Source organism: Rhinolophus sinicus, linkage group LG04 (genome assembly GCF_036562045.2).
Source record: "Rhinolophus sinicus isolate RSC01 linkage group LG04, ASM3656204v1, whole genome shotgun sequence".
Taxonomy (NCBI): domain Eukaryota; kingdom Metazoa; phylum Chordata; class Mammalia; order Chiroptera; family Rhinolophidae; genus Rhinolophus; species Rhinolophus sinicus.
Genome location: NC_133754.1, coordinates 138,579,034 through 138,604,717, shown reverse-complemented (window position 1 = coordinate 138,604,717; position 25,684 = coordinate 138,579,034). Strand labels below are relative to the sequence as shown.

The following is a 25,684-nucleotide window of genomic DNA, read 5'->3' as shown; positions in this document are numbered from 1 at the left end:
AAAAGCAAATAAGAAACTCATGAATACTGAAACAGTTGGTATTTACTCTTTATGTTTTGTGTTTAGTTACCCTGTTTGAATAGTTTGGGATGTCACATTTAACTGAAAAGGGGCCAAACAGACTGACTGAGAAGTAATTTTAAAAGATCTGGAAATTAGACAGGATGAACAAAATTCTAAATCATATTTGAGAACTGTCTGTAGTGAAAGCATGCCAACAATAGTGATTTTCTTGCACATTTAGGTTTTTGTTATGTTTATTCAGAAAAAAGGGAGACCAAACTTCTAAAGAAATACATAGCCTTGACATGTCAATGATAATTCCAGAATCTACCTTTGTTTCTGTTGCATGGGTTGTTGCCTCATAGCCATATACTGCATGTCTTCTTGTAGACGATTAAGAGGGGAGTCTGGCTTGACACGAATCCCATAATAATGGTACTTTGAGTTTCCTCTTCATAAAAAGAACAACAAACATTAGAAACAAAAAAAAGTCAGTCAAACCAATATTAATCACTTAGGACATTCATTTAACTTCACGTTTGGAAAATATATATATAAGCAATATATTAATGATACCTATTTATGATTATGTGTTCTGGATACTTACATGTTTTTATGGGGGCCACCTTTGAAGAATCAAAATAAAATTCTGAATCAATCAGCTCGAAGCCCTAAGAAAAATCTTTCCTTATAAACTCTCTTAAATATTAGTCAAATAGTCAACTTACTCCATTTAAGTTACATTTTATTTTCAAATTTACATTTTAAATTTAATTTGGAAGGGGTAATGGACAGAAAAAATTCTGGACAAAGATTCATTAACAGGATAAAGGGTTGCACGCTAAATGAGAATTTATTATAAAGAGGTTATACAAAACCAAACGAAAATAAATTCTTATTTCTACTGTCTTAGATATGCATTAAGTTCTACATTTTTCAAGTTCTATTTTTGCAGGGATAATGAAGGTAATTTCACTGACACAAATGTCATGGTGAAGTCTGTTATATTTAGTATTTTGAAATCTAAAAAGAAGCATGCATTTACTCTGTTCATTTTGAAACACTTTATTAATCTCTAGTCTTTTGGATTCATATTAGTTTGTACACTGAATAAGATGTGTCACAACATACCTGGGGAAATTTCTCTGTGAAAATGGCAAATTTCCAACTGGAATAAAAATGTCACAATTTCACCATGTTCGTGAGAAAGACCATGTTTGTTATTAGAAACGACAAAGTTTTGCTCCAAATGAAATTTGTAATTCTTGCAAAAATAACATTTAAATATGTAAATTTTTGCAAAGAGAAAATAGTTTTCCACAAACTTATATATAGCAAGACATCAGGGCTCTTTTCAATTTTTTCTTTCATTTACAAAAAGAAATGCAAGGGGAGTGTAGACTAAATATTTTATATAAAGTAGAACAGAATTTTACTTCCAAGATTAAAGAACATGTATTAGATGAACCCTATATATTTGAAAAAAACATTAAAATCTTCTTATATAAACAATATTGCTAGTTTAAAAAAAACAGGGCATCTGAATACCTACACAGTTTCAGTACAATAAACCAGTATGAAAACCTACTGCTTCTAAAGAAAGACTTTCCACTCGCAGAGATTAGATCTTGTCTCCAAAATCCACTGCAGAATAGAGCAAAAAGCAAAACCAAACAATACCACACACCCAATTACTAGTGTCCTCTTGTACAGAGTGGAGAATGACATGGAGTTCTGGCAGGGGTGGGAAGCAAAAGAGATTAACCAGGGGACACAGCCAAATGTAAAAGCCACAGGGTAAAATGGTGTCTCTCTTGTGAGACCACAAAACAGATGAAGTGTCTAGTTTCTTTTCAGTTTCTTAAAGTCAGCATTTTGGTTGGTCTGGTGGAGAGGTGGTTCTTTCTATTCCATAGGAGATGAGGGAGATCAGCAGGTCCCATGTTCTTTGCTTACACTTAACTTGAAAAGGGGATCTACTAAAGGTACCTTTTGATTTGTCTTTGTTTAGAAACATGGTGATTTTATTTACTTGTTACTTAATTCCAAAACTTGAGAAAAGGTCTGGTACTGGTTTGAATGAATTCACCAGTTAATTTTACTGATGGATAAATGAACAGTTCTGCTTACAGTTTACTTGGAAAAAAAAAAAAAAAAAAGGTATCTGAGTTAAATTGTCTCATGATTTATACTGATTTTCTTTCTGTCTCCTGGGTTAGAGGTAGAAAGTGAATGCTAATACAGTTTCCATGTTAAAAAGACTCTCTGGTAGTACTCCGACCCCTACCATGGGCAGTTTTTTTTTATATTAGAGTTCTGCTATCTTCTTAACATAGCATTTGTTTAAACCATCCCCATAGGATTTCTTTTCTCCTTATTTGTCTAGGCTTTGTTTTCCATCCCTAATTACAAATACTATATACAATTTTAAAAGAAACTGGAAACATAATTGTTATACAGTGAAGGGGAGGGGCGGGAAGAACACCAGAAAGTAAAAGCTGCAATACTGCAATAAGTACTTAAAGAGTATGGATTTTACTTATTCACAGACCCAAACAACCCCAATTTTGTCACTTTCTATTTTAAAGATGTGTTTCAAGGTTTGAATGGAGCCTCAAAATAGGACCCATTGAAATCTCTTTCATTAACAAAAGAAGCACAACAATACAGCTATTAGAATGTTGAATAAAGCCCAGAGTTTCAAAATATTGGTATGGTATGCATAACTACTGAGCCGTCAGCTATTCGAGGTTCTGGGGAAAAACATACTCCAGAAACAGAAAGATTTTTTTCAAGGGACTGAAAGCTAATAGGAAAAGTTACACTTATGAAAGAACTAAACCTCCAGCTTTCTGAAAGCTACATCATCATTTGAAATTCAACAGAATGAAATAATTCACACTTTGAATACATACAGACCTTGTAAATGTCCTAAAACTGACATACTCTTCAGCATAAATTATAAATAACAAGGTCAATTACTAAGGCTCTGTTTATTTAATTAAGAATATTAAAAACCATTTACTAGAATACTATGAACCTGTAAAATAACTTATTAAAGGTATATCATCTAATGTCATACAGTGTAGCATCTGTATTTTTATACTTTTTAATGTGGATTCCTGTAAGATTTAGGAAATCAAAGGCATCCATATATTTCTGTCCAGCTACTTAAAATATTTATGTTTTGATAATTTGTAAAAATTATACAAAAGTAAAAATGAAGCCACACAGTTCTAAGCATTATTTTCATATTAGCAAAAACACATTATCTATTTCAAAAGGAAATAAACATAGAAACTAACAGTTTTCTTCACTTTTTTGGCTTCCATGAAATGAAACTGTACTATATTTTTACTTCCATACATGCAGTTTCATAATGAAGAGTTTAAAAAGAGGTAAATAGCACCATGTAATTGTTGAGGGCTTCAAACACCCATATTTTTTCAAGTTCACCAAATGATTTTTAATTGGTCTCCAGAAATGAAAGGAAAAAATCAGCTTTAATTTCTTATTCCATTCAAATTGAAGAGACATTATCAATTTAATTTTGGAAGAATCAACATACATAGTTTTCCATTTACCATGTTACTTTACTCAACAACTTTAGTATGGTTATTTTCAAAAAGAGACGATAGTGATACATATTAATTTTTAAAGCATTATATGTAAATCTTGCATTAACACGTTGGTCTGCTCATTCCTATGTGATTTGAGAATCAACTTTTCCTTCTCAAAGCTTTGCTCAATTCATGCTTAGGACAAAGCATCATTCTGGTTTGGTGGTACTCAATGAATAATGACCTTTCCTTTTCCGGAGGGATTTGATAAACTGAGCTAATTTTGTATTTCTTCTTTATGTTATCTGTAATCAAGTACTTTTGCTCAAATAATATACTGAACTGCTTTAGCTTGAAAAAGAGATTAATTTATGATCTTACTGTTCAGTACTAACCTAGTTCCTAATCTCCTGGTTCGTAGCCCCATAAAAATTGACCTTATGAGTTTTCCAAAAGAAGCAGCATTGACTGGGTCCAGTTTGTGTTCCTGACAGTGTCGTAGGTAGTGATTGTATAGAGTGCTTCTGGGAAGGCTCACTCCTTCTGCTGTCTCGTAATTGTCCAACAGCCACTGGAGCTAGTGTAAATAAGACAGAGTAAACACAGAGAAACCATATAATTTACCAGAATGTCTACAAGACAAAATATCATATCTGCAAGTACAATATACAGAAGTACTTTGAAGATCTTCATCAAGCCTTGTAACAGAGTAAACTATTGTAATTCAGAGACCAGTGTAATCTGACTTTGAAAACACTCAGAAACATAAAAAACTGTACATCATTTATGACCTAAGACCATTTCCATTCAAACACATTTAGAGACAAAATAATTTTCCCTGTATCAATTGCTATTTTGGAGACAAACATCTCTTCATGGAATTCAAATAATCCCATTAACTGGTCATAAAAATAATTTATAATTGTTATAGAACAAAACATGTTACCACACCTGGCAGCACGACGTAATCAATTATATAATATGTCTTTTGTGTTCACTTGTTATAACACATGAAGAGCAGGTTTCCTTGAATGAGTTTTTGCATTAAGGTTCTAGTCATTTTTAGAGAATTCTAATTTACTGACACAAGATAATATAATAACAATATTAACTACTGGGACAAATTCTGCAAGCAGAAAGGAGAAAAAGTCATTTCTTCCCCAGAAGGAAAAAAAACTCAATAGACACAGGGAAAAAAAAATTATACGTAATGAAAAGGCATCATTTATTATAATCATTTGAATTTTTCTATCTCAAAGCTATGTTTGTTTTTTAAATAATTTTGGAAGACATACTACAACTGTAGTTGATAAAGCAGTATTCTTTAAGCCTATAGTTCATGTTTTAAAGTTCTATGCTGTCCTGTGTGTATTTTCAAAAAATAATCTTTAAGGTAATGAATGAGCAATAAATTTTTAGAAAATCTAACCTAGGTATATGTTGTTGAGTTTTAAACTTAGCAAAATTATTAACTTGTTCATTTATTTATTTACAGAAAGAGAACTAAAATAGATTTAAATGACCTTTTTTTAAGGTCACATATTATCTCAGCTTGAGTCTGGTTTCCAACATACATTTCCTGATTACTCACATACCAGTTGTTATTTCCACAAAAGCAGCAAATATTTCACATTACTTGTCTCAACAAAATTTCCATGCCATACATAAGAGGTGTGATAAAGGGTTGATATTTTACATGCAATTCAAGTTAAACATAAGTTATAGAAGCCAAAGAATTCTATTTTTATATATGTATATACATATATTTTTTAATTAAAATTTATTGGGGTGACAATGGTTTGAGAAATTACATAGGTTTCAAGTGTACAATTCTGTAATACATCATCTATATATCACATTGTGTGTTCCCCACCCAGAATCAGTTCTCCTTCCATCACCATATATCTGATCCCCTTTTCCCTCTTCTACCACCGCCCTCCCCTCTTACCCTCTGGTAACCACTGAACTGTTGGCCTCTGTCTATGAGTTTGTTTCTTTGTTTGTCTTGTTCCTTTATTGCTTTTAGTTTTATATCCCACACATTAGTTCTTTTATTAAGCATGAACTATGAGCCAGGTATGAACTCGAAGCTTAGCATCTAGTGATGTAAAAATGAATGTGATCCCACCTCTGTCCTCTAGGAATTTGCAATCATCTCCCCAAAATGATAATATGGACACTCAAACAAATTCAAGCATTTCCCCATTTTGCGTACATATTTTAAGATTTGTGATCAAACTCAGAACCTGAACTTTCAGATTCATATGAAAATTTATTAAAAATATTTTCAGGATTATTGCCTTTAACTGTGATAACTGAAGTTTCTAAAACCATTATAATTTAAAATATTCTTACATTAAACCCATACTGCTATTGGATTAGAAAATATGGCCACCAAGCTTACAAGACAGAGTAGAATACTTGTAAAAATTAAATTCATTTTCTGGTGAGGAAGACTGGAACTCTACGAACCACATACGCATATGAATATGTGCATTTAAACACACCTACTGCCTCTGTAACATATACAACTCTACCCTATCCCCTTTTAAAAGATTATACAAAATATTCATTTTTATAATGACAAAATAAATTATTCTTTTGATATGAATCATCTGTAACCTATCAGTAAACACGTTTCCAGAGGCATTCAAACATGATTTCTAAGTATTCTAAATAACACAGAATGACAAATTCATTTACTGTAAAAGAGAAGAGGTAAACTGATTGGGAAATCTAGTTTTTAAGGCTCAGACTAGTATTCTGCCTACAGCAGTGGGTCAGGATGTCTCTTTAGTGTTTCTTTTTAAATTTTAAGACTGTTTTGATTACAAATGCAACTGACAGATATCACACATAAAAAGTGGCAATCAAACCTGCTTTACACATTTCATTTGTGTGCCTCCATATGACAACTGGGATCAGAAAGCATTGTTTCCTCACTTGAATAGTGTTAGGAGCTTCTCTAGTGAACGTACTTCACACAAGGGCTGGCTCCTGTTTACATATGAGACACAGCCTTCCACTGGTATTCTTCATATATTAGGAATATAGAAACACAGAATATAGGAATATTATTGGAGGAATTCAATTCCTTGAGATCAAGGAATATGAAGGATACACTAAGAAACGAAATCCCCAGAAAGGCAAACATATAAAAACTGTAAATATTTTTTGAAAAACAGTAATAGTTTACACCTGAACTAATGAAGTTCCCACATCCACAAGCATGAAACCCACATATGTGTCAGTTAAAATTTCTAAAGATATGTTTGTATAGATATATCTATGTACCCTAATAGTGCAATGTATATTGTCAAATCCCAAATAGCATGATTTAAAAAAAAAAAAATCAATAAAAGTCAAATATTTCTTCCTTTGCTAATGAAAAAAAGGTCAATTTTATAACATGAAGTTTATAACCAAACATATATAATAAAAATAGATGTGATGTAAAATACTTTTAATAAGAAACAAAGTAAATGAAAATAATATGTTCAATTAACCAGATACAAATGGAAAATTTCTGCAAACTGCCTGAACTATTCACTAGCCTTCTTTTAATGTTTAATTACTTAACAGTAAAGACAAATATCTAAAAATGAGAGTTAACTAATTTCTCGTGATCAAGAAAATTATCTTGTAGACAAGAAAATTTATTAAAATATTTGAAAAAGCAAATCCAATCATAAAATATTTGAAGGGTTTTTCATCATAAATTGCCTTTTATAAAATTGAAAACTAGCAAATATTAAAGTTTAATATAAAATATTTTGAATCCAAAAGTAGATTTACATATATAAGGTTAATCAGACCATTCTTAACTAAGAAAATTTTTCATAGAAATAGTGAGATAGTTACAGCAAAAGTTGGCTTAAAATACACAGAAGCCTAAATGATATTGGTTAAGTCCCAGTGCATAATTTAGGGAAAATAAATCTTTTATTGGATTGGCGACGTGGTCCTCTGAAATGTCTAAACAAGTCAAGTATCTGGACTGTTCTGCAAACTGATTGTTCTTATTGTATGGTTTTATATTTTTAAAGATTCTTTCTATACTAATTTTTTAAAATCTGAGTTTATTTCTAATACATATGTACGTGTGTGTACATATATATTTATATATGTGTGTATATAATGTGTGTATGTGTGTATATATAATAATCATTAGTTGGCTGAAAAATTTCACAAGAGTGGGTATTCTGGTGACCATTGCTTTGACAGTAGAAAAGCTATATTTTGTTCCCTACCCCTTGTTTACAGGAGAAGGAACTTTTACTCCTTGCCAGAAGCCTGGAGATCACTTTGGAGAAACAGATGGAGATCAAGTACAGGTAAAAGGCCTGAAGGATGGAGGTGGCTCTGCTGCAGCCACAACTGTTCCAGCGAGGAAGCCTGCCAGCCTACATACAGGGGTAGTGCTCCTAGAAACTCACTGCGGAAATGGAAATTGGCTTAGGACCTACCAGATAGGACTTTTGAGATTTAGCTGGGGATTATAATCTGCATTCTACATGCCAGAAATTAACCTTTAAGTTTTGACACAGTGATGAAATTGTAAATCACACATTCGAGTCTAAAACATAGTATAAAAAAGGATTATTTTTATTATAATCCTTGGAAGTTCAGTATAATAACCTAAAGGCAAACACTCCATGTACTACCCAAGGGAAGTGAATGCCTGCTATAAGATATATTTTTCCCTTGGGTTCTGTCTTTAATAAAATGTATTTCAACACTATAATTCAATACCCTTAACATTAAGTAATTTAGAACTAAATTATTACTATTTTTTTATTATTTAATAAAATGTCTTACAAAACATTGGTTTGTACTTGTGATTTTAAAAGCCCATAAAATACCATAGGAATTTTTAACCTTTATCTTTAAAAGCTGATTATTCTACTAATGAACTAACAAATTCCTGTAAGGGTGAAATGAAGATAATTGCATCTTTCAACCTTTGCATTTAATCTATATTAATCAGGATAGATTAAGGAAGATGAATAGGTCCTATTTTTCCTAAAGGGAAATACTGATTGACAAAAAAAAAAAAGAAAAAAACATATTGCATTCCCCAATTAATATCTAAATGTAACATTTGGCATTTTTTCCCAGATGGATTATTATCCATTAGGACTCATTTTAAGTTCAGTTCACTGATGATATACATTTTGACAAGCTTTATTTCTGTCATAACTTATATTTATAAAACAGGAAAGTCAAGGGAGAGAGAATATAATACAAGATTTTGCTTTGAGCTCAATATATTTCAGTAGCTAAAACCAGAAAAAAATCATGAAACAATTATTTGCTAGATTGTTAAAAGTGTATAAAATAAATGCCAAAAGCCTTTTATATACTTTAGATGGGATTTTTAAAAAACACACAAGCTGAAGAACATTATGTGGAAATTGGGAACAATTAAGAACATCTCTGCATTCAAATTACGATCTAAAATATCACAAATTGGATATAATATAACCATTAAATGCCAATTTATTTTAATTACAACAGAGAAGGAGTATAAAGTAAGTTTCAGTCTTCAATGAAGAGAATTACAACAGTCTAATTTGATTTAGGCAAACTATACATCATTTACCTGTAGCATCTTCACATACAAAAAATACAGAAATAAAAGCATTTAAAATAAAAATTACTATACTAATAAACTAAATTATGTAAAGTTAAGTCAAAAGTACCATTCTAAAAACATGGAGATGAATAACATAACCTTTGGACATAATTTTTTTAAATATTAGATTGTTTGGAGGGAAAAAAAAGTTGTCTACTCTTAAACTGAAGGTTGCACATGGGAAAATGATACAGTGACCATATATTCTTGCACTCAAATGGTATGCAGAGAAAACACCACTTTCTAACAACAATATTTACACTTACATCTACTGAAGCATACTAAATAACAAAATAATGCATGCATGAGTCCCCAAATAAATACGCCCATAATTGACATAAAGACATTTAGAATACTAAAGGTAAGATAAGGCCTGTTCCCTTCTATTACTTGCTTCTTACATCCAATCCTTGAGCAAAATTTAGTGAGCATCTACTATGTACCAGGCACTGTTCTAGGCACCAAGGATGCATTGGTGGACAAAACATATCCAATTTTTGCAGTCTTGGGGAATTTTCACTTGTCAATAAATATTTCTTTGCCTATAAGATGCTATTACTGAAATAACTGCCATTATGTTAACATCATTAATAGAATAAACACGGCATTCAGTGTAACTGTACTCAGTCATAGGTGAGACACTAAAAAGAATACAAAATAGACAAGTCATACATGTATTCAGCCTGAAGAATAGCATGATAATTGTAAAAATAGAACATCAGTACCAAACATGCCTAAGAATATGCTGAAAAAGGGACAACAAATTTAATATCCCATTCCATTGTCTAGTGTGCAGAAAGAAAGGTGAAAAACAAAGCAATCAGGTTGTATTCTACTGGGAGGGGATTGTTTGTGTAATTTAACCCTCATGAGAGTTTTCTGAACTACTGTGAATAATCAAATGTGTAAAGAGAAAACAGGAAACCTGCTCTAGTCCATATTTTAAAATAGAAAGACAACAGAGTTGGAGCTCAAAAATCATGATTAAGACCTTTCTTTAGAAGCTAGTGAATATAAGACACAAATTATTGACAATTTCTCCTAACTTTTTGCCTAATGTATTTGAACCTTTAGTAGAAACCGATAAATCAGAGAACTGTTATCATAAAGTTGAATTCGTGTCCACTTCAAAGAATCCCACAAACCTCAAATAATTCTATATTTTCTCCTATTCAGAGGGATAAAGGCAACTTACAGTTTATTGATATTTAAAATACTAACAATAATTCATTTTAAAACCTCATTACTAAAATTTTTCTACACAACTGAAAATCAGCAATTAGGTCAATAACATTTAAAATACCCTTAGCAGGTGGTTTTCAACTGGAATACATGCAGCAGTTATTCCAGTTGTTTAGTTAAACAGTAAGGATTAGGAGCATCACTAACTTTCCAAGAACAGAAAGGCAACAGGATCTTTTGTGTTCAGGGAGAAACAAACCTGACTGATCAGCAGAAACATTGATCTTTTCTACACTCTGCATACTATCCGTGGAATCATTTGTGTTTCTAAAGACTTGACTATAAATGTGTTTTTAAATCAATTTAACTGTACCTCAGAGGTGTAATAAAAATGAATCAGGACATCTAGAGAAAGATTATCACTGCATACGCCCACTCTTTCTATATACTGAAATGCCTCTGGCAGTTGTAAACAGTGTGGAAGATTTGCCACTGCTATGTAATAAAAAATATGAAGCCATGAGGAACAAACAGTTATTTGTTTATGCAGCTAAATTCACACATTTATTAACATCATATATTACCTCATGAACTTTCTAAGAGAATAATAATTTCAAAAAGACCTAACATATTTGAAAAGTTTCAAACAAATCAACAAAAATATTTTTTTATTTAAATTATTGTTATTGTTCATGAAAATACTCATTAAAATGGATAATTCAAGTTAAAATTAGACATACCACATATTTTCCTAACCTATATATCTCAAATGAAAATGAAATGCTAATTGAATATCAAAGCACAACTTCTTAGATGTCTGAAAGTTCAAAAAAAAAGTAACTGGAAACTTCAGGGATTTTTTTCTTAAATCCCTGAATATTTTGACTAAAAGTAAACAACAGTTTCACTTGCCATTTTCAAAACACACCAGTTAGTTATCACCTCCTCCCCCAAACATAAACCCTGATAATATACAGTAAGTCAGCCTTTATGTACAACCACAGATTCATGCTAACACAACAGGGATATACTTATGAAACATATAAAAGAGTGACACATTGCATACAAATTTTCAGAAAGAGGAAAAAATCATATTCCTTAAAGTGTTTCAAAAAGAAGGACCAAAATATGTTATTTTAAAATTTATATGTATAATTTTCACCAAAATTGTAGGCATTCTCCAAGTTGGCTAACCAGTTTTTATTTGCCATGATACTGCCCCTTGAAAAACTAAACAAGACAAAATACTTCATCTAAAAACAAACATATACGAAAACAGTATTTAGTGGTATGTTGGAATATAAATTCAAATGTCTAAAAATTCAAATCTTTAAAAAGCATAGTGAAAACATGTTCTATGAGCCAAAGATTTTAGGTTTATTGAAAAAAATAATGATATTTCATTTCATTTGGGTAATCCAATTTTCAATTCTTTTCAGTCACAAAATATGGGAAGAATTTGTAAAAATTCTAATTTATCTCTAAATTTAAGAATGTATACATTATCAGTTGGGAGGGAAAACTAATTCTTACTATATTGTCACTGATACAAATTTAGCAGATCTATCTAAAAGATATTTAATTCATAGGTCTATTTACTTTTTCCCATATATTCAGAAACCATAGTAACAAAACAATTTTTAATTAGCATTGTCATTCGTTCCCCAAAATTTGAACATTCGATGAAAATATTTAGTTCCACAAAACTGTCACCACTCTTCTTCCACTTACCAGTGTTATAGTGATGTTGCAGATGATAACAGTTAAAATCATTAAGAAATAGCAACAGTACTCCTGTTTTATCTCAATTACTAGCAATTTATGGCTTATCTATAGCTTCATTTCTTTGGCTCCGTTTCCTTTTTCTTTAGGTCTTAGGCCCAATGTAGCTGTTTCCTACCCATCTCATGTAGTCTTACTGATAAATGAATCATGTTCAAACAGTTTACTATTGGGTCCTTTTTCTACTTAAAGAATATTACTGTACATACAACTAGACACAACCATTTCTCTGTCTCAGACAGAGATGCAGATTATAAGCATTTGCTTCATAGTAAATGAATATCAAACTAGAAATTGCAGAATGTTTAAAAACTCCCATCAATTACTTTTCCAAATAGCAGATTTTTATCAATTTAAAAATGTTACATTTGTACCAAAACAGTACAAACACCAAGTAAAGCAGTATATTGGGGCTCTATTTTTTAGATATTCTACTGTACAAAATAGCCATTAAGTGATACAGAGATCATACGGGGCTGAGAAAGGAAGGTTAAGAAGCAAAATAAATAAGTAAATAAATAAAACAAGCATTTAGAAGCAAGCAACACATGCAGAACAAGCAAGAGATTAGTTTACATGAAGAGGCAACTTACATGGCTGTTGAGAAGAGAGCTTCTGTGAGTGGACAGACCGTCAGACTTTTGCAGCGTCTCAATCGCCATTTCAATCTGATAATAGATGTCATTAAAAAAAAAGGGCTCAAGACAAGATAGTAATAAAAGGCTCACCAGAGAATTTTTGATAGATTTTTTTTTTTAAGTCTAATTTTTTCTTGAATGGTGGCTAATGTCACTAAATGTGTATATCCCCCACCATCCCCCCACCACCAGAGAATAATATAAAAATATGCACACTAATAATAAGCCCAATCATGAAAGTAAACCTTTTTTTAACATTCTCTAATTATAAACAGAATGGAGACCTGAGGAGCAGGAACCCCAGTGGAATTTTCTAGTTATGAGAAAAAATTCATGACTTTGATAGTTCAAGATGTGGGACAGTAACCTCTCTCTAAATAGTCTCCCACCCAAAGAGTATTTAAGACTTGTTCTATTCTGTCATGAAAGAAAAATTATACTGATTTTGTGTTTTACATGCATTACATTTTAATGCAAATATGTAGACAACTTCATTAATGTTCAAAAACTACTAAATCTATCCACCCCTTTCTTAACCCTGTATTAAAATTTGTACGTGGACAGTCATTGGTATGAACAAACATTAAGATGTAATCATGGGCCCTACATCACATTTTAGAACATGGTGGTGAAGAAGAGCTATTAGAAATGACAGCAGAAATGAAATGTAGAAGAAAAAAATAATTCAGAGCCAAGAAAGAAAAGGGACAACCACAGAAATAGTCGTATTCCATGTAATTTCAGCACACCACAAGTAATCATAATACGTTAATTAAGTAGCAGGTGCCAATACATGAGACGTGCTCGATAATCTCATATTTAAAGATCTCTATCAGCTCCTATTAGAGCATGTAATATAAAACAGGTTCTGAATACACTATATTTGGTTATTAGGTTATATTAACAATATTAACTGAAGTTAAATAAAAGATCATATTATGTAATTTAAGAGAGAAAACTGATTTCATTATTTTTTATTTTTACTATCTGATCAGATCAATAACTCAGTATAAGCAGTTATAAAAGTATTAAATGCTTTAAAACATAGTTAACTTACTTATACATTGGCTATGAAAATTAACAGTGGCTGGAAATTTTAACATATTGCCTCCTTTCACCAAAAAAAAAAAGGAAGAAAGAAATATCCATAGAAAAGTCTATTTTATTTTTCCATCAAGTTTCCAATTTCTTTATGGTGCAATACTTTATACACAGACGTTCATTCTCAATTATATATAATTTTCTTCTAAACAACTTGGGGATTAATAGCTTTAATTTTATTTTATATTATTTTCCCAAGTTACTAGTTCTTCTTCTCTACAGTTAATAAAATGTAATACTGAGGAGAATGGTAGGTTCGAAATTATAGAAAAAGTATTTTTAAAATAGCTATTAATTAACTCATGAGATGATATAATACAATTTAATTTACTGTTAACTTAAATTGTTAGATCACAAAATTAATCTGGCTTCTAAGACATTCTTGCTGCCAGATGGGATATTAACGCAGTTTATCATTATACTTGAAAATAAACTGAAGAAAGTGAGATTGCACAAGCGAAATAAGATACATTACAGAAAGAATAATGTAAATGTAATGAGTAAACAAACATTTACCAAAATGTGAAACAGTAAAACTGTAAAGGACCTCGGTAAACGGGAAGAATAAGTGCTCTTGCTTTTAAAAAGAAAATCTAGCAAAACACAGCTGAAATGACTTTCAATCTCTTCTAGAAAGAATTTGCTCAAAACTTAAATTTTCTAAAATGTCTACATTTTAATTAAACTTTGAGGGTGGAAAATTTAAGGCTAGATTTCAGTCTACCAAAAAAAAAAAAAAAAAAGATCTGTATCATGCTTTAAAAGATGGAAAGTTTTCAGTGGGTAGAATGGACTCAATTAGGCCGGGAAGCAAAAAAGCACAATGTGTGCCCATATTAGTAACTGTCAAGGAGTCCGGTTTGTAGGGTGTGATGTATATCGCAGTGGTATGAAGTGGGGCTGAACTAACAGGTTGGAATTGGTTGGTACGTGGCAGCCAGGGATGAAGAAATGTCATTAAGGTTTTAAGGGAAGCGTGGGATGTTTGAAAAATGTGAGTTTTCAGATAAAGCCAGAAGGGTTTTATGAGGCAAAACAGACTATGCCCTGCTAGTTGAAAGGTTAAACCAAGTAAGGACTGAAGTGTGTTCAATAAATATTTGTTGAATAGAAGCTTCCAGGGACAAGAGCATGAGAAGATCTTAACACCCATAATAAGTTATGGAAAATGAGGGTGAAAGAGCAGTTAGAGGAACAATGTAAAATCAGGGGAGAAGAGTGAAAAATGAGGCAAATTTTTTGATATTATAGTTATGGAGGATCAATCAGCTCTAATATTCCAAATGGAATACTGATGTCACTCCTACCAAGTAGCTCATGGTTTGGTCCTATCGCAGTTTCATGGGGACTACACATATATCTATGTATATGGGTAAGGGTTGGATAGAAGGACAGCAAACTAGCTAAATATAACACAACAGTGAATTAAGATAAATTTCTACTAAGCCAACTGAGGATGAAACTAACTTGTTAGCTTTTCCATTATTATGGATTTGATAATTTGAGCAAACATTTGTTCAAGCTTCTGGGGGTTAACCAATCTCATGAAAAAGATGGCAGACTGTATTAGCATTTTATACCCTATATAAAATTCTGAGACCAAAGTGAACTGGTGAGATCATACACTTCCAGTTTACTGTAGATCATTTAAAACTTAAATTCAGCACTTACGAAAAATTTATAAATTCTCCTGGGTAGAAATATATTTAATACTAAATTCCATTCCACAGTACCCATAACTGTCATATTTAAGGCAGAAAACGATGATCAGGTAGGACAGATGGAACATTTGCTTAAAAGTAGTCTCACTGATCCAAAAGGTTACTGACCCAAATGTTCAACATAGTCTCATATTTCCTCGAAGGAAATGTTTCTAACCTCAACAGAGATATTATATCACTATAGTTTCATATAATGAAAATATTAAATAGCTAGATTATAAGCTAGCTAGAATTTAAGTGATTCAAATTTAGGAAATATGTGGGGATTTTTTTCCAATAAAAAATAAAATAAATAAAAATCCCCTGCGTCCCCTACCCCCAGTATAAGACAACTACCGTGTTTCCCCGAAAACAAGACCTACCCCGAAAATAAGCCCCAGTCAAGATCGTCAGCTAGACGGATGCATTTAGTACGTTATGACTGTGTTCCAGAAGAAGATGACATGACTGTATTTGAATAAATGTAGATTGTTATACATGAAAAAACAAGACATCCCCTGAAAATACACCCTAATGCGTCTTTTGGAGCAAAGATTAATATAAGACCCAGTCTTATTTTCGGGGAAACACAGTATGGCGCTTACTGCTGATGATGGGAACTTCTACACTAGTAGAGTTTCATGAGATTTCATTCCATTTCAATAAACACAAAACCCCATTGGATGCAGGTGCAGTGTTAGCTGTGTGTGAGTGAGTGTGTTCGTGGAGAGAGATGGAGAGGTGGGGAGAGAGATGGAGAGATGGAGGGAGGGATGAAGGGAGGAAAAGAGGGAGGGAGGAAGTGAGGGAGGGAGAAAGACAGACAGACAGACAGACAGAAATGTTTACAAAGATATTCAAAACATAGCCCTGTCAACCAGAACGAAAATGAATTAAATACTCCTAGAATACAGAGAGAGGGAAGGAGAGGAGAATTACTTCTCACTGGTATGGTTGGAGAGAGAGCATCGATAAGGTGGCTCTTTAGCTGAGGATGGACAAATAACGCCTGGCATTAGGATAGGGGCAGGTCAGTGAACATTTTAGGCAGAGCAAACAGAATGAATAAAGGCACAGAGATAAGACTCACAATGGAAGTTCAAGGAAGGGTAAGATTGGCTAAAGGATAAAGTTCCTTTAGGAATAAATTAAGTTAGACTGCAATTTCTTGGCTGGGATCTTCAATTAAAAAAGGAAATAGGATATTGTTGAAAAGCTTTTAGAAAGGGAAGTGATTTGATATGGTAGCACTGTATATATTAATTGGTGACATAATGTAGGAATAAATCTAGACACAGGAAAACCACCTTGGAAGCTATGGTATTAACCCAGGATTGAGGCTCTGAGAGCCTGGTAATGAGGCAGCAGTGAGAATGAGAAGGAATGAATATAAACCTGTTTGTTTCACTACAGATCTGAAGGTAGGAGTCTGAGGCAGAAAGCTCGGCAGTGCTTCATTTTCACTTGAACACAACAGTCTTTATTCCATGACTGTGCGATTAGAACATTTCCGATGCACACATCAAACACATTGGCATGAATAGATTCTAAATGTTTTCCTGTTCATTCTCTGCTGCATGATCTTTATTCCAAGAACACTGATCATTCTGTATTGAAATTTCAATTCTACTGCAAACTATTATAATCAGATTAGCAGGAGGCTCTGTGACAACCTGAAAGACTAATTCAAGGCCTCAGTGATGTCTGTCTTCTTGAGCGTTGCTTCTCTCTCTCTCTCCCTCTCTCTATCAATCTCTCTATATCTTTCCCTTTCTCTTAGATTCTTATCATTAAAAAGAACGTCCTTTTTCCTTTTTGTATTTAATGGTACAGAGCCAAATAACATTTTACAACTAAAAGATTCATGGTGGTTGTTTTTTTACAATTAATAAGTGGGCATGGTAAATCAACATTTTCCATTACCTACTTTAATTAAGTTTTAGACCATGAGTACACCTCAGCTTATTCTTTGAACAAAGGTATAACACTGAGTTGTACCTCTTACTAAATAATCATCCTAGGACTGAGTTGCCAAAAGTGCACACATCCTTTCCAAGATGATCTAACGCTAGGATACATGGTGCTTGGGAGTTTAGACTAGTTCATGATGATCCAGGACTATTGCCTCAGAATCAGATCAGCTATGGTAACTCTCTGAGATCAAATTTTGGTTGCTCCATCTGAGATGAGATGTTCAGCCTGGACAGATAGGCTTAGAGAGTATCAAGTGAGATTACTGGAGTGGGTGAGACTTAGAAACTTCCTATGTGAAAGAGCAAGTAAGAAAATGATATCCATCCCAGCCACAATGGGCACATGACTTCTTAAAAAAATTTGTCCTTTCTGGAAGATAAAAGATCCTTAGGAACACAATTATGGACATCTATGCAATTGCCCAAATAGAATATCATATCTGAGGATAATTAGGACTTCCTCTTAATGTAAATAATGACCAGTCATTCATTACATGCTAATAAGACAGAAGGAAAAAGAACAATTATGTCAACGTATTCATTGTCTTTATAGGTCAAGGCATATTCTCTTGACTCTGGAATGGCTTTTTAATCTTTCGGAAAGACTAAAGGTCAAGACTGATATATTCAACTACCATTATAATTAAAATTGGTCCCATGGTAGAAACAATTTCCTTTCTAGAATCGTTAATGAAAGTGATTTCAAAATAGAAGTAATAGCATAATGCTTTATGATTTATAAAGCCTTTTTACATTAATCGTCATTGGATCGTCACAGCAACTTTGTAAAATAAGAAAGGCAAGCAACATTATCTCCTTTTCACAGATTAGAAAATTGAGGCTTTCTGGGATTGAGGGACTTTTGAGATTACATATATTAACTATGAGACATATTAACTATGAGATTGGAATCCAAAATTTATCTGTCTAAATTCAACATAATTTCTATTTTACACAAATACAACATTAATGTAAGTCAAATGGAAATTATCTCACATTGTTCTAATGAAACTATCTTCTGAGGAGTGGCTTGTGAAAGCAGCTAAATGACTTACTATTAAACAAGATTTACGTTCTAATAGGAAAGGGCTTAAATATGATTGATACGCATTACTTGAAAATTCAAAGTGATCAAGTTAGAAAGCAACAAAACGTTTTAAATATATAGTTAAATATTAATCATCACAAAATACTTATCCTCAAAGTATGTTGCATTTTCTTGTTAATACAGGTTACTCTGTTAACCCTACCAGTTACCACTTTCTTAGAGAAACAGCATTTTTGTTTCCTGGTAAAAAAGCAGTAAATGCTTTAGAGAAACCCATGGAAGAAAATATGCTTCAGACGGGCGATTTCCTGTTGGGTAATTGCTCTCCTGAAGACTACATTTTGTTTGCATTGGAGATTAAGTAAGATAGAAATATTTCTACTTGGTAGCTTTTTCTCAGAAAATGTATCTGAGATAGCTGACATGAGCATGTAGCCAGTGCCTTTTACGTGTTACAAATGACAGCCTTGCGGGTGTGTGTGTGTGTGTGTTGGGGGGGGGGCTATTTCCTACAGGAAGCATTTCAACTGGAGCATCAAAAGAAAGACTACCTTCACTTTACATTTAGTCTATATAATCATTATAACACAGGTTTTTTTCAAAATGTGGTTCTAAAAAATTGTTAGAATCATCTGGGCATTTGTAGAAATGCAAAACAACAACAAACAAAACCATGGAGGGCCTGCCTTCAGGTCTCTCGTATATAGATTACTAATGCTTTGATCTCTCCAATTTGCCCAAAGCATTGCTTTTCAGAATGTAAGGTACAACCCATTAGTAGGTTATGAAATCAATTATCTGGGTCCTGACAAGCGTTTTTTAAAAATTAAAGATATCGATCAGAGTAGAAAATAAAGATGTTCCTGCATACAATATGGATAAGTATCGTTTCGTAGAACTTTGGATTCAGTCATCTGAATACGTATGCATAGCCATATGTGTAGATATAAACGTGTACTCATGAATATCTGTATGAATATATGTCTGTATGCACGCATGTATGTATGCATGTATATGAGCACTGGGCCACAATGTAAAGGTATTTCTCATTGCAGGTTGCGGCCCCCAAACTTTGAACTAAGCTGTTAAATGAGTTCTGTTCTAGTCATCGGAACGTCTTCTAAGAATCCTCAGGTTTCTCTTGAGCCCAGGGAGGCCCAGTAATGTGGACAGAAACACACCCACGGAAGCTAAGGCTCTGAATATGAAACTGTTTTTTAAGTCACAGTATATTCAAATGATATAGAAATCAACGTGTAAATACATTTCTCCACAGCAATGTTGAAAAGAAGCTTAACTGTAAGGATTCAGGATAGGTTGTTTTTTTTAACTCTTAAAAGAATTAAAAATGCCCAGAAAACACACCTAATCAGCTTTGCTTTCCATCTCCGCTTGAACCAGAAACTATCTAAAGATGAAATCTTAATCTTGCACACTAAGCATTTATAGCAAAGAAGTTTTAAGTCTTGTAAATGTTTATCTATATGAAATCTTTTCTATTCATTGATAATTTTATATCTAGAGAAAAATTTTAAATTATTATGCTCTCAAGCTGAAGTTTTGGCAATTGTGTACCACTAGAAGCTATTCTGGAATATTTATGGGGAAAAAAACATTTAGATAAGAAACTAGCATAAATTGAATGTGTTCTGAGAACATTTGGTTTAAATTGGTGGATTGAAACCAAAAGTGTGATTTTGGGCTTCCTCTGATCATTCTGTAGAGTCCATATTCCTCCACGCTCACCAGGACACTATGAGTGCATGACAATGAAACGACTTTCTAACACATCACCTGCATAAGCACTCCGGGCGAGAATTACCCTTCAGGAATCTGCTGGATTAGGATTTAAAGACAAGTTTACATTTTCAAATGTAAAATTTCAAGGCTGCCTTACAGATTATTCTGAGCATTAACAACACTTTCACTTTGTAGTTAAGTCTACATAATCACTAAATCAGAGGTTTTAACAAAGTATGGTCCTGAATCGTCATTAGCAGAATTACCTGGGCACTTGTAAGAAGTGCAACTCTTGGGTCCTTCCCCACACTGAATAAAAGCCCTGGGGGTGGGGCCCAGGAATGGGTTTACCCAACACTCCAGGGAAAGCACACTCAAATTTGAGAAGCACTGCATTAAAACATGATCCAGATCTTTTTCTATGCCAAGGTCAGACTGCAGTTATTACTTCAGGGAGAACAAGTAGGGAGATAATGGGCATTGCTACAACAGGCTAGCTAACCCTGCTTAAAGGGTGATTTTTTAAAGTCTATGTATTATTTGGATTTTTTGCTTTTCTTTCATTTTCTTGCTACTGGATCCTACCCAGCCTTTAGGCAATTTTCCAATTTATGGTAGCAACAAAATCAGAAGATAAGCATAATCTTGGTGAATCTAAAATTAATCAATTTATAGCATACTAACATCTGTGATTTATAAAAATAATGTGTGAGGGAGGATGAAACTAAGCAATTAAAGGAAGTTTGGGGGCTACTTGTGGATTTCCATTTCTTTGCCTTGGAGGATTAGGTATATTTCAAAGCTGAAACTAGCTCCATTACCTATGTTATAAACCTTTATATTCATAGAAGCTCAGTGCCTGGTCAATAGTGATTGCTCAGTAAATGTTTGAAAGAATGAATGACTAAAGAAAATAATATGGACTCTAGGTAAGTACATGAATATAAATACAAAACATTCATTTTCACTCCCAAGTATTTAATAATAAGAATGGCTCTAAAAATCTTTACTACATTTAATGCCAGCTTTCATTCGCTAAACTTTCAAAAATCTAATAAAGGAGGATTTTTTTTTAAAACCTAGGATCAAGATTTAATTTGTACCGTGACATGTATCACAGAAGTCTTTATACTGGGCACATAAAGAAAGGGCTGTTTCAGCTACATGGGTTGGGGAACATGACCAAATAGATAGACTTTATAATCATTAAGAGCTTGACTGAGATTTTCGAAAATAATAAATCACTTTCTTGAAGAGATAATATAATCCTATGCCTCCCACCTTTTTATCTTCATGCATTTCTTTAGAGATATCTTCGTGCTTATATAAATACATACAAATGTGTGTTTCTATTTAAAGACACACACACACACACACACAATCCTTTGCTGTTTCATGTTTGGAGATCTTCCATATCTATAGCTATATCTATTATCTATATCTATATACACACACATTGCCTCACTCTTTTTCATGGTTGTATACAATTCTACTGAATGGACAAATGCACCAAAATTTATTTATTTCCTTGATGACGGATAATTAGGCTTTTTCCAAATTTTTTTAATTACAAATAACTGTACAGTAAATATAGTTATTTATGCAGCACTTCACATATGTAAGAGTTATCAACAGTACTTCTTACATTTCTAGCAGTACACTTTCTGGGTCAAGTATATATATATTTTCAATTTTGATAAAATTTTCCATACTGTTCTTCAGTGCTGCGCCAATTTGATTTGTATCAAGAATGAATGAGAATGTCTGTTTCTTTGGCCCTTGCCAAAGCTTACTAAATTCGGTTTTGCCTGAGTGAGAGATGAAAACAGTTTTTCTTTGTAGTTCATTTTTCATTTCCTTTTCTGTGGAGTGCTTGTTCATATAGTTTCCTCGTTTTTGGTCTTTTTTCTTTTCTGATGGATTTATAAAAGTGGTCTATATAGTAAACAAATTAGTCCTTTGAATAATAAATGTTTCAAAACTTTATGCTAGGTTGTCGTCGTTGCATTGTTGCCTTTGTTCATTGTAGTTTTTGTCATATAAAATGTTTTCACTTATGCAGTTGATTATATCAATATAGTCTTTGTAATTTTTGGATTTTACATCATGCTTCACCTCTATAAGAGAATAATAATAAAATACATTTTTCTATCCAAGTGAAATTAATTTTTATGTAAGCAGTAATATATGGAACCAATCTAATTTTCTTTTCTAAATAATTATCCAGTTGTCCCAAACACCATTTAGTGATAATCCATTATTTCTCTACTGACAGGCAATGCCACCTTTATCATATACTATATTCCGATATGCATTTGGCCTATTTATGGCCTTCAGTTTATTATTGATCTATTCTGGTCTATTCAATTGCCTAGACAATTCTGTTTTAATATTATAATTTTATAATATGTTTGAATAACTGGTAGGATTATTTCTGTCCCACCCCTCTCCATTATGTTTCTTTTTACAAAGTTTTCTTCACTATTCTCGCATGTTTACTTATATAAACAGCTTTTCTTGTACAAGAAAAAAAATATACTGGTACTTTGATTGAGATCATGTTGAAATATTTTAAGTTAATTTAGGGAAAGCAAAAATGTTTGATATCAATACTTGTTTTTCAATTATTCAAGCTTCTTTTCATGTTTAGAAACTTTAAAAAGTTTTATTACGCAGTTGAATCTTACACATATATTGTTAATTTATTGCCTGGTATATTTTGAATTTATTATATAAATGAGATCTTGGCTTTTATTATTTTCTAACTACTGTTGTTTGCATCTAGAGAAGCTATTGATTTCTTTGTATATTAATCGTGTACTCAGTTAGTTTAGTAAGTTCTCTTATTGTTTGTTATAGTTTTTCATTTGATTCTCTATGATTTCTATCAGGTATACAATCATATTATCTGTAACTTTTGATCTCGTTACCTCCCTTCTATTTTTATATTTCATTTCCTTCTCTTGTTTCACTGCATCTTTGCTGCAATTTTGAAAACATAATTTCTTTTTTTTACCAGGCAGATGGGAAATTTACTAAAATGTATAGTAAGTAGATTTCAAATAAATGTGTAAAATTATCTCTAACAGTTGGAAGTTAGATTACAAACTCCTAGCCCATGAAATTTATGGCATCAACAGTTATAATCAAACATAATAACTAGATTTTAAAAGAAACTAGATAATTTTGTGACTACTAAACACAACTGCAGTTATACATGCTGAGAAAGCGGTAATCAAATTGCATGCTTTTGGGGCATGTTGTGATAAACCTGGGAACACAGAAAAATTCCCTTTGATTTGAGAATTGGACGTGAACATTGTGTTGTATTTCCCCTCATCAAATTAGAAGACATAGGCTAATGGAAGAGGCAGTATTAAAATTTTATGAGTCTATTATTGACTCAGATGTAACTCATAGACTACTGTGTATTTTCATTTGCCACCAATACATTTCATTTTTTATCTGGATTACCTGGTCTCCATGAGTGGAATATTAATGATTATTTTTGTTCAAAATTTACAGTAGTTTCAAACTAGGAAACTACTTTGAAATTTGATTTATAAATGCAAGGGTCAAGCCAAAGTTATACAAGAGGTCACCTGGAACATAGATTACCTCCATATTTATAAGTAGAATTTGCAAACATCATTAAACTTTTTCTAATCTAGATTTCACATGAAATAGAATCTAGCCATTTGTGATATGCCACAACATCCCTGTGTTCTGAAATGTTGTTTCAGTATGAAATAGCTAAAAATTAAAATAATTCATTATATTTTGCTTTGGAAATTCAAGGGAACCCATCAGCTATGTTCAGGAGAAGCTGAAGGCCCCTGTCATTCTATTTGTCTTAACCTTCTAGTTTATCAAGATTTCTAGGAGTGGAATGTCTTACAGCCTTAACCATAAAATTACTGCCTCTAGATCTTATCAACTTAAGGCTGGAGCAGTGCGGAACTGACTGACAGCTGAATGGAATAGAGATGAAGTGATTGAGACTACGAGTCACTCAAAGTCCCACTTTATTAAGTGCTTTGAAAATGAGGTCCCACAACCTTCAGTCAATTTAGGATTAAGTGCAGGAAGCAGAAGATTCATGGTACTCTCTCTGAGGAGTTACATTTGGGGGTTCAGGTTGGCCTAGGGAAACCGGAACATAGGAAAACCGAAAATGCTACGATCATAATGGACACACGAGTACATGTTTCTGCCAAAATAAATGGAGCAGTATTTTTGTTTTATCATTGAGACTAACTAAAAAAGACTAAGAAAATTATTAGTCTTAGAATAATAGTCTCATAGACACAGACAATAGTTTAGTGGTTACCAGAGGGTAAGGGGGCAAAGGGGTGGTAGATGAGGGTAAAGGGGATCAAATATATGGTGATGGAAGGAGAACTGACTCTGGGTGGTGAACACACAATGGGATTTATAGATGATGTAATACAGAATTGTACACCTGAAATCTATGTAACTTTACTAACAATTGTCACCCCAATAAACTTTAATTAAAAAAAAGAACAGTAGTCTTAGAAGAGAAATTAAATCTTAATATATAAAATATAACTGATTTATGCATAATTTATGCACACTTCTAAATTTAAAAAATTTTCTTTTTAGCCTATCTTTATGCATGATAATTAAACAGAAGTTTTCATCTCCTGTTACTATATTGGTTTTCTATCTCTACATAGTCATAACCAATAATCCAACATTATGTTAACTTTTTTTTCCCTTTGGTAAGATAGATGGGCAGTTCAGCTCCTTCTAATATAGTCATTTCCCATAAACATAAGGAAGCCCTTCAACTACTAATATGAAAAAATATCTCTGAGATATATTGCTAGGTGAAAAGAAAAAGCAAGATGAAGTAGTTTTGTTATCATTTGTATTAAAAGAAATGGTAATGAGAGAGAGAGAGAGAGACATTCTGCTTGTATATTCACAGAATATCTCTAGAATGATACTCAAAAGAACCTACTAACAGTGGTTGCCTCTAAGGAAAAGAACTGAAGAACAGGGGTGAGAGGAAGACCGCATTATGTCATTTCTTGTATCTTTTGAATTGTGCAACATAAGAATATGTAACTAACTCATATAAATAAATAACAATTTTAAAACAAAACACACGGTCATTGGTACCACTCCAGCAAAGGAATAAGAAGACAAAATTATTTTCTGGGGTGCTATACATATTCATTTTCTTAGCAAAAACTATTCCCGTATACCAAACCCATAAGTAAGTAAACCAAAAATTAAGAAATAAAAGCATCTATAATTCTTAAACAGATTTTTAACTTTCTATAAATTGTATAAGCC

At 32.5% G+C, this 25,684-nt stretch overlaps 1 protein-coding gene across 7 annotated transcripts in view; it reads right to left on the bottom strand.

Moving 5' to 3' along the window:
• Positions 1-25,684, bottom strand: part of RFX3 (regulatory factor X3) — a 265,614-nt gene that overhangs the window by 65,795 nt on the left and 174,135 nt on the right. For 6 of the 7 annotated variants that reach the window (XM_074330486.1, XM_074330488.1, XM_019730013.2 and 3 more), the window contains 3 exons: positions 12,756-12,830; positions 3,959-4,140; positions 335-454 (listed from right to left, as the gene is read on the bottom strand). In XM_074330486.1, the coding sequence (XP_074186587.1) occupies positions 335-454; positions 3,959-4,140; positions 12,756-12,830 (377 nt within the window). The remainder of the gene's footprint in view (positions 1-334; positions 455-3,958; positions 4,141-12,755; positions 12,831-25,684) is intronic. The other variant, XM_074330490.1, reaches the window with a different exon arrangement.